General features: G+C 41.6%; 1 protein-coding gene across 2 annotated transcripts in view; it reads right to left on the bottom strand.

The window, feature by feature from the left end:
• Positions 1-208: 208 nt before the first annotated feature.
• anapc1 (anaphase promoting complex subunit 1) overlaps positions 209-10,475 on the bottom strand; it is a 48,090-nt gene continuing 37,823 nt past the window's right edge. For both annotated transcript variants that reach the window (XM_047603622.1, XM_047603623.1), the window contains exons 48-53: positions 10,253-10,391; positions 9,590-9,676; positions 5,937-6,032; positions 5,064-5,253; positions 1,409-1,540; positions 209-899 (exon numbers count right to left, since the gene is read on the bottom strand). In XM_047603622.1, the coding sequence (XP_047459578.1) occupies positions 757-899; positions 1,409-1,540; positions 5,064-5,253; positions 5,937-6,032; positions 9,590-9,676; positions 10,253-10,391 (787 nt within the window). In that variant the 3' untranslated portion in view covers positions 209-756. The remainder of the gene's footprint in view (positions 900-1,408; positions 1,541-5,063; positions 5,254-5,936; positions 6,033-9,589; positions 9,677-10,252; positions 10,392-10,475) is intronic.

Raw genomic sequence — 10,475 nt, 5'->3', positions numbered from 1 at the left:
TTTAATGAGCAGCAAGATCTCAACGGGTCTTTGTAAGAAACATAAAATAACACACAGGAAATGTGTTTTCAAAAAGATGCTCTTTAAAGTGGTGGACACACGATGACTGAGGACAACAAAGCAGTTGATGTTTTGATTATGTTTGAGAACTGGCTGACTGAGCGTCACTGGTAAATATTAAGACAAAATAAGCCACAGTATTCATGGATTGTGCACATACTTTGATATTTTATTGTCTTGCCTTGGTCTGCTTTGTCCTCTCAACACAGTGACCTGAACTCAGGCAGCATGGACGCTGGTACAACTTCATTCAATTTATTTTCAAATACCCAGTCTTTTCTTTTCTTGTTTGTTCAGTTGCTGTTTGGCTGTCGAGCAACCCGTCCGAAAAGTTCTCATTCTGGATTGTTTGCAGCATAATATTGGCACATGAACTGCAGAATTAGTGCAGCCTTAACTTTCTTTATGCTGTATATAAAAAAAAATTAATAGAAACATTATATTACAAAGTTCTAATATTAGTTATTCTATTTTCTAGAGGCTGAGAAGGAAATGAAGTCAGTATTTTCCAAATGCGTCCTCTCAGAAGCAGGGTGGCTACGCTGCAGCGATGCCGAAAGACTCTGGGTGTCGTCCTTTTCGGTGGACATGGACGCAGCCATTACAAGCTAAAATCCCACCTGTAGTAGCAGTGTAAGGCTTTGACTGGCATCTCCGAGAGGTAATCAGCCCGTAGATTAGTTCTGAGCTCTGGGATCAAAACGCTTGCAGGGGGAAGCTGAGCATCGTCTGTGATCCAGACGCAGAATTCAGTAGGACAGGGGCCAGCCTCAGCAGGTCTCTGAGAGGGATGCCCAGACAGCTGCTACGTGACAACAAATCACCAAGTGAACTGCAGCCTGCAAGGAAAGGGAACAAGACAGTCAAACATCACTACCCCATGTCATGTTCTGCAGTTACTCCCTGTGATCAGGAGATGTGACCAAGGATGGAAAAGTGAACTACTTTTGATTGCTAGTAAATTAAAATTAGAAGTGCAGCAAATGCAAACACGCTGAAGTAAATATCCTGACTTTAACGTCCTTAATGTTTACGGATCAAATGGTTCCAAACGTATCACATGTCAGACATCTGACACTCACAAGGCAGGAAAGGTTGGGAACAACTAATGTAGCATTACTAAATCACGAGTTGTTGCAGTAAGACCTTCTACTAAAGGACGTCACGGCTGTACTTAAGAATAGTGAATCTTCACCACCGAACAGCTCTTCAGCTCTGAGAGATGTCTGAGATCTAAAACTACACCTTGGGGGTCATTATTCAGCTGCTGTACACAGTCGGCTCAGTGTTTACACACACATGTAAATGTGCACAGGTAAATCTGCCCCGTTTCATGTGTTTGTCTTACCCTCCAGCTGTGTGTGTGTGTTCCTGAGGCAGGGGATGGAGCGGTAGGTCAGGAAGCAGGCCAGCATGACAGACTGGGCGTTCCTCGAGAGGCCCTCGTCCCTCATGTAGGAAGTAAAAACTGAGCTGTTCTCTGCAAAACAAAACACGCACAAAGCGTTAAGTATTTTTTATATATGGTGGACAGATAAGTGTAACCTCCATGACTGCCAGATTAAAGAACTACTACACCTGCAGCCTTTTGGCACGATCAATTAAGGGATAATGCCCGACGAGGTGTCCACTTCACGGAGGCAACAGTCCGTTCACGCCTTCGCGTCGTCCATTCATTTCTGATAATGGACACCTCGAAGGGCATTATCCCGCTTATACCACGGTCACGGTCACTAAATAAATATCAGGTCAATTATTAATACATTAATGTTTTTTTTTTTTTTTTTTTACCGTTTAAATCACAAGAGTTTTTCACAAGAAGCGGCTAAGCGGGCTATTTAACATCTCCCGTCCGCAGGCGTTGCCAGGGAAAACTGCATTGCCGTTGTGATAAATAAACTGTGAAATAACGTATGTTCTGTGTTTCTGTTGCCATGGTCACTAAAGCGCCATTATGTGTAGCCATTTCGCCCGTTTTCCAGCTGAGGAATGCTAGCCACATTGGGGAGGTTGTATTAACCGCTGGTGGCTCGTTTTCACCCAGATGGGGGCGTGGTCTATTTGTTACTCTCCCCCATCTTCCCGCCCAGGACTAACACTGCCACCTACTGGTGAGGAGGGCAGGCCATTTGTGAATCACGACCTATTTGTGGATCTGTGTGGATCTACCACAAGAACGTCTCAAAAATTGCTTAAGTGAGGAAAGAGATGCGTGATTGATGATCCACAAATGCTGAGTCATGCTTTACAAGCAGAATTTTCAGTTTTACAAATGGCTTTTTTGTTTTTACAAATTGAAAATTGTGTATTCACAAAGACACAATATTGACAAGTACAACCGTATTTGTAAAAAACGAAATACAAGTTACAAATCAGAATTTGGATTTGTGGATAGCAAAACACGAGTGCAAATCAAAAATATTTGTAGATCACCCTCTGTGCGTTGACAGGTATTAATGAGACAAATCTAATCCCGTAAGAACTGAATTGACGGCTTCACGCTGGAATGAATCCCATTTTCCAGAGAAATGCTAAACAGTCAACATCTGAATTGTGTTAGCAAAACAACAAATAAAAGTTAATAATGTGGATTATTTTATTAACAAACTCAAGAAACTTCTCAAGAGACTTGTATTTTATAACCTCTTTCTGATGATAATCACTTCCAGTGTTTTACAAAATTCCAGGAATTCCTGAGAAATCTGTTCGACTTCAAGTATATTTTAGTGACTTGAAGTAAAAACTTCACTGCAGTACTGACGTCTGAGAAAAAGAAATGACACTGAGAAAGGATACAAATAAGAATGATGAAAAAAATACCAGGAAGATCTAGACACATATTTCATTCATGGGTGAATTCCAGAGAACAGTAACATTCCTGATGGCTGAGGTCAGTTTAGTTCGGGTTTCTTCCAGCTGCCTGCCACAACCAAGAGGCTACATGAAACATAAAAGCGAAGGCATGTTTGAATTGTTTACAGTAGATGATCACAGTCTCGTCTGACTGCTTCACCTGTTTCCCACGCCTCTTGGTGTGCGTTTATTACTGTAAGTGTGCGCGCGCATGTTCACTGATGGAATGTGTGTTTGTTTGAGTGTACACACAGTCTGTTTAACTTTTAAACTATGACATTAATGTGCTACACCCTGTACAGAGAGGCAAGTTGAAACACATTCAGACTTTGAAAAACTCATCCTGTGACTCTGCTGTGAAAAACTTTGTCACATGTAGACAAGGTAGAACTTTAAAGGTTTATTTGCTCTGCACACAGTGAGGGGAGCAGCTGACTTCAATCAGCTGACAGCTGTTATTTGGTGTGTTTATTTGGTGGGTGTCTCCCATACAACTGGCCACACTGTTTTTCAGCTGGATTTACATATGAGGCAAGTCAACAACTTAAAAAACAGATCTAGTTTAAAAGGTAGAGACACACCACGCTGACATCAAACAACAAAGACTGACTGTGGCATTACCTTAACTAAAATGGACTTTATTTATCTATTTATGTTGGGTTTTTCTACCCATTACTCAAAGTGCTTTACAGTGACTGTGTGTGTCTTGCAGCATGTGGTCCATGTACCAGCAATCGAACCCTCTGGTTTGTGGACAACCTGCTGTAACTACCTAGCCACAGCTGCGAATAAGAAGTTGAGTCTAGGTCAACAGGATGCACTTGAACACCTCAAAAACTACCGCCAATGGCCAGCTCGGAGATATGTCCTGTACCTGCGATAAAGGAAGAAACTCTTAAGGGAGACAGGGAAAGCTCAATGAGCTGGGAGGCTTCAAACCTAGGAAGAGCTACAAACCTCCTGAATCATGCTGAGAGGTTGGTCTACAGCTTATACATTCTATAGGTGATGATGTCGTGAAAATATCTGAGTGTATATAAAACCTCTGACAGGTGTCCGACTAGTGGTAACAGTGAGGGAGGCACCACAAAACGAGAACAAAATACACAGGCCCACACAAGAAAACCGGTGGCTTGGTGCATCGCAGATCTGGAGCCTGTGGACGGCCACCATGTGTGATACAAATGTGACTGTGCAAATATCCGACTGTCACCACTAAAGCTGAGACACCGACACCATTTGTCATTTACTGAGAAAAAGAGCAGGGGTCACAGAGAGCACGAGGCTAGAAGTGGAAATGGTTTCGGTAGATGCGTGTTACAGACGGGGGGGAGATATGCGATGCCTTGTTCAGCTTGCAGCATGTTGCCTTCACTTTGATCAATAGCTACCCACATCAGAAACGTGCAGAAGGAAACACAAGCAGCTGACACTTCTTGTCTTTTCTCACATCTGTTTACAGACTGATTAAAGGCAATGCAAAATGTAATGCGAAAGTATAAATCTGCCCTTACAGAGTTAACGTTTTTATGATTAGCCCCTCGGGAGTCCACATCAGTAAAGTTACAGATGTGGACTCACAAGACAGATGTTTGTTTTCTTCAGGTGATTATTCACTGAGTCTCGGATCAAAGCATCGGTAAACACAGCAAACCAGCACATCACATTGTATACAAGTCGGCTGAGTGCTGCTCTGGTAAATACAGAGCTGAATATAATGATTATCTCCATCATTTGGTTGGCAAAATGCACAAGAGTATTCTTCATTTTGTTCTGAATTTTCGCCAACATTCGACATTTATATATTCTATTATGCTGCTATAAGGTTTCAAGACAAGCACAATTTCTCTACTTAGCTTAAATCATCCCTTTTATTGGTAGCTATGCACGGTTAAATAAAAAGTTAGCTTTTGTGCAGCGAACGGCCCATAAGTGCTAGATTATCAGTTAATTTATTTAAGCACTACATATACACTCATCAGGCATAACATTATGACCGGATAAGTGAATAATATTAACCATCTTGTGACAATTCATTGTTCTGCTGGGAAACTTTTGGACCTTCATTCATGTGGATGTTACTTGGACGTGTACCCGCCACCTAGACCAGATCAGACCCCCCCTCTATCCATCATCTTGCTCCTCCTCACCTTTGAGCCAGCTGTCCAGGGCGACATCCACCACGTTCTTCATAACGGGGAGAAACTCTGAGGTGAGCAGGGTGTCGTGGGGGCTGGCGGGACCTCGCTGCATCCTGCTGTCCCACAACTCCACCACCAGACGTAACTGCCACAGAGGGAAGGTCTGCAGCAGGTCACCTCGACTCAGAGCTCCCACTGCCTGAAAGACAAAGATACGGAGAGGATTTTTAACTCTGACACTGAGATTAGCGAAGAAATTGTCTTCATTTTTTTTTGCAGTTTGTGCGAGTTATGTTTAATATCTAAATTGTGAAATGTCTATAAGGCTGCTGCGAGGTGGAGAAACCTCATGATTACGATTAAGAGCATAACACTGTGGCAGCAGGCAAAGTTATAACATGTTTGGTAGAACGTCTAAACTCAAGTGAATTTATCAGATATTTATTGTTAAAAAATAAGAAATGTGCCATCCATTTTAGTAGCAAATCCTAAATTAATTACATCCTAATATCTACAATATATAATATCTATTTATCTGAAAATCAACTCAAAGTCATTTGACTAGATTTTAAACAGTCAATTACATTCACTGCACTTTACCGGATCATGAACATTACTGATCACTGGTCAATATAATGTTCTGAAAAAGCTAAAACAGTGACAGCTCAGAGTCACAAGGACCAATACTGGAGTCATCACATCACATTTGTGCAATGTGATGCCGGTCTTCACCTACTAACAAGGTTTAATGGTTGAGTTTAGATTTTAGGATAAAGATACAATTAGGTTATGGTTCGGCACTTAGTTGAGATGGTTAGGGTGAGGGGCTAAGGAATGAATCATGTCAATGAACGTTCTCACAAACGTGTATGTGTTGTTTACCTGCTCGATAGCGATATAGGTGGGCAGCATCTCTGGACACTCCTGCGTCACACATTCGTACAGCATAGCCGAGAACAACACCAGTGTATCCTCTCTCTGCATAAACACAGCACAGTGCTTAGTCATTTCTATCCAACAGTGACCTTTCTGGGTTCTTGATTATGATCAGTTATTTTTTCCAGATTCATGTCTGTTTACATTTTGCCTTGACGATAATGCAACTGAGAAACATTTAGCACTTCTGCATTTAGTTTCATTGTGTCTACGAGGTGCAGACCTCATGATAATTTGCATTCAATCATTACAACTTAAGTTCCTAATTTATGTAGTTTTTTGGCATTTACTGTATATAACAAAACTTCATGCACAAATAGTAAGTTTGTTCTTCTTTACGTATGTCCTGATCCCAAGTCTCGCATCTCCGCTCATACTCCAAAACACCAGTAAAACTACCCGTACCCATACCGCTTTCTGGCAATAGTACCCTCTCATTAGCAGTGGTTTTGGATCAGAGGACAGACCACACGCTAGGATCGCAATGATTGATTCAGGCAGAAAATGCTTTGGGTCCAAATTAACCTCACGGAAAATAATGTGTGTTCTGGCTGGGGAGTTAAGAAGAATGGGGATGCAGAAGGTCACTTTTCTGGTTAACAGGGTTCTTATAAACAAAGACAGTTGCAAATGATTTGGAAGATTGTGTAAACAAAATTTAAAACGTCCAAGGATAGAGGGAAAACAAATAGAACACCAATTAAAAACTTATTTCAATATGTTTTAGCTCATGCATTAATTCTCACAGATGCTTCTGATAAGAAGATACGTAGAGCCAGTCAGGATCTCTAACCCTAACCCCTAGACATGGAGCTATTTCATGCTATATTAAAACAACCAGACCGCAGCAAATCTTCCTATTACTTGCCAAAAAACACAGCATCCTCAATTTAAATGCAAAGACTGTATTACATTTAACAAACACAGACAGGTAGAGGAAGACGCAGAGGCCGGTGCGATTGGACCGATGAAAACAGATGAACAGATAAGAGAAGGACTCGGGTTGTTAAATGTAATTATACAACGATACGCTGCAAAATGATTAATTTTCCCCCATTTCACTGCGCACGCTGAGACCGATGACCTGCGCGCAATCTAACCAATTAACCCAATGCGATGTGATGAAGCAGCCTCTTTCCTCGGAAAATTGGAGTCAAGTAATTAATAAGCAGACTGAGAACTGGTCAAGGTAATCTAAACAATCTACTTTGAATTGTGAAATTTCCCCGTGTACGACATGTGCTATTCGCATCAAGCTGCTCTGTGTTAAAACCAAAGAAAAGAGTGCCACCGACACCGAGGGGGCTGAGGTGAGGCTGTGGCTGTGGAGTCGTAAACTCCACACACACACAGATACCCCGACGAGTGAGTCCACTGACAACACAAAGACTGTGGTGATTCAGATAAAATGAAATAAAGTCAGAACACTGTGGTGCTTTTGAGGAGCGCAGGTGGCAAATAAGCAAAGTATACACACGACTTGCTTTGTTTTACATTCAGACTTATCAATGAAGGCCAGACATTGTAGGGGAGAGTTGTTGTCCGTAGCCCAGTTATCTGCTCGGCCCTGAACAACAGCGAACAGCTGCTCACAGAACACACAGGTTCACAGAAACATGTGTGGATGTGAATGGTATGATTGAAGAATGTTAAAATGTTCCATTGCACCTCATAACATGCTGTATTTACAACCTTTTTCCAATGAGTCTTGTGTGTTGTTTTTTTTTTTTTTTTATGACAACGATTTCCTGTCACTAAAACACAACCATTTGTGGTTTTATGTGAAAGGCTTCAACAACTATTCAAAGGAACTGGCATAACTTTAGTTGTAATTTGTCTTGATCCCGATCAACACATGTGAAGCATTCTAATATGTTAAACTAAGATGACCAGCCTGGTAAATATTATGATTACGAACTCAGACAGTTAGCATTGTGACATTCATCTCAAATCCCACAGTAAAGCCTCACAAAGCCGCACAAATAACAATTCTCCTTGGATTTTAAGCTTGGAATAGACCCTTGTGAGGGATCCACAAAGCCTATGTCAGGGCAGGCATTTATACTTGGAAATCGATCTGTAACAGCGGCACTAAAGCACTAGCCGACAGCTAGTCAGCTGTGTTCAGTTTCTCATTCTACTTCAAACGACGGCGGCTGAAACAGAGCAGCTCATGCTGGAGCCGGAGCTAATAAATGTCGAACAACAATAGGGAAGATGTCCGAATTGATTTCCTGTGCTTTTCCTGAAGGCAACGAGTTCAAAGCAATGAGAGCGGCAGCAGACCGTGTTTTGCATGCAACCACAAAGACGTTATTGGAATGACGATAAATTCTTGTGAAAAATCTTTCTATCTGTACCTAGTCATCCTGGAAAACTGATTTGAGTGTCACACATGGACACACGCTTTACTTTGTTTCATTCCTCAAAAGGGAACTTTTATACCTTTGTTCATGATGCTAATTCTGTATATATTTTGATTACACTGTTTTCTATTTTATTTTATTAGGTAATACTGTTTTCTGTTTTATTTTAATCTAATCTTCTTTTTTTTTTTTACTTGTGGTTTTTACTTGTGACCAGGTAATTTCCCTCCTGGATTATTAAAATCTGTCTAAATCTAAGTTTTTTACGCTACTGAACATTGACATTGTAGAATTAGTTTTACTTCACACACAAAGCATAAAAACACCTGCCAAAAATAGAAACCTGTGGTATATGTGGTATATGGGGATTCAGCCAGGACATATTACGCATTGAAATTAACCTTGTGTTTATTTCTTGCTCCGGGAGTTTCCAAAATGTCGCTTACTTTTAATATTTAAAACTGTCCTTTTCTCACATCATTGTCAGCAGAAATATGATTACTAAGTAAACCTCTTTCACTGAACCAGGACACACAATGCAGGGAGGAAAGCAGAGTGCGCATAAATATGTTTATTTGGGTTTCAGGGAAAAACAGACGTGTCTGGGTGTTTTCCCTGTAGTCTGGAAGGAAAATGTTTGGATCCAAACTTCAGCCAGGCAGATAGCATCTGCAGTAATGTGATTCATTCTCAATGTGTGACATAGTGCTCAGTGTCCAACAAATTCCCTTTATTTAAGTCACAGCGCCTCCTGCAACTTGACTACCTCCTGTGCTTGCTAATATTTCTCTGTTTCCAGCGCAGTTGGACCGAAGCAAACCATGTAAACATTCAAAGTGTGAAATATTCAACAGTTAAATTCCCCTGAGAAGATTTGAATTCCCCCAGAAATTAACCAGACTCTTCAGTTTGACTCTGGAATAACCCTCACAAAAGAACAAACTTCATTTGTTTTTGTAAAACAAATCTGCTGAAGTTGAGTAAATCTGCTCAAATCCCATCCACAGGTTTACTGTTACCCGTTGTTGATGTTTATACTCAAATTCTGGTTCAAAACCTATAATTCCCTACTCAACTGGAATTTTTTTTAAGATGGTATTATGAGAATTACACAATATAATGCATTGTCTATCATACCCACCGACAACAGAAACATGGCAGCAAGGAGGTGCAATTATGAAGTAAACCTGGCCTCGGAATGCACCCACATCTATTTCTGGGACTAAAACTCACGTGTTTCATTCCTTCAGACGTCTTACAGAAGAACTCGGCGAAGGAGATGAGAGCAGGCTCAGAGGTGAACGTGGAGATGGCCTCAGGCTGCAGAAAAACACAGACAAATGTGTTCAGGGGAAACCACACGTAGAGGAGATATGGTGACAGGGGGTCAGACACAAAGGAAACTCAAGGGAGCGTAAGACGGAAACGTCCTTTTAGACAGGATAGATTTAGAGGTGATGAATGGAGGAAATGGGTGCAAGGAAATGTGATCAGAGCAATGCAGGGAAGGAAAGAGGAATGCACAAGAAGAAAAAGAAAGGGAGAGGGACAGTGAGGTGAGTGGAATAAATAATGGATTATTCCGCCTCTGGATCAGCAGATGTATTGACAGAGTACACTGAGGCCACCAGGAAACCAGTAATAGTCTGTCAGCTGCACTGCCACCTGCTAAAGCCGTAGTGACAACCTGTCAAGACTGGACACAACCATTCGCTGGGGAGGAGGCCAATTCAATGCCACTCGCTTCCGTTCGTTTTAGTCTTGGCCTCCAGTTCCTGCAGTCTGTACGTATTCTCACAGACGGCTCAGAGCCCCACATCCCCCAGCTACGCACAGACTAAGAGTACTTCTAAAGATGGATGTTTTGGGGTGCGTGTGACGTCTTAACATTTCTACCTTAAAGGCTCTGACTCCAGAGTTGTGGTGGTTGACAGTGGTGGCCAGGAGGCTCTTCCAGCCTTGGGGGTCGTCTTTGTAGGGCAGCTGGCCGGCCCGTAGTTTTACATACAACACTCCATCTCTGGACAAGATGGACCTGAGGGAGATACAGAGGTGGATTATCATTTAAATCAATCAAGCGAATCAATACATTAGATCGAAGCTTCTGTTTGAAGTAATC

The sequence above is a fragment of the Mugil cephalus genome, chromosome 13 (genome assembly GCF_022458985.1).
Source record: "Mugil cephalus isolate CIBA_MC_2020 chromosome 13, CIBA_Mcephalus_1.1, whole genome shotgun sequence".
Classification (NCBI taxonomy): Eukaryota; Metazoa; Chordata; class Actinopteri; order Mugiliformes; family Mugilidae; genus Mugil; species Mugil cephalus.
Note: the sequence above shows the minus strand (reverse complement) of the source record. Positions and strands in the feature narration are given on the sequence as shown.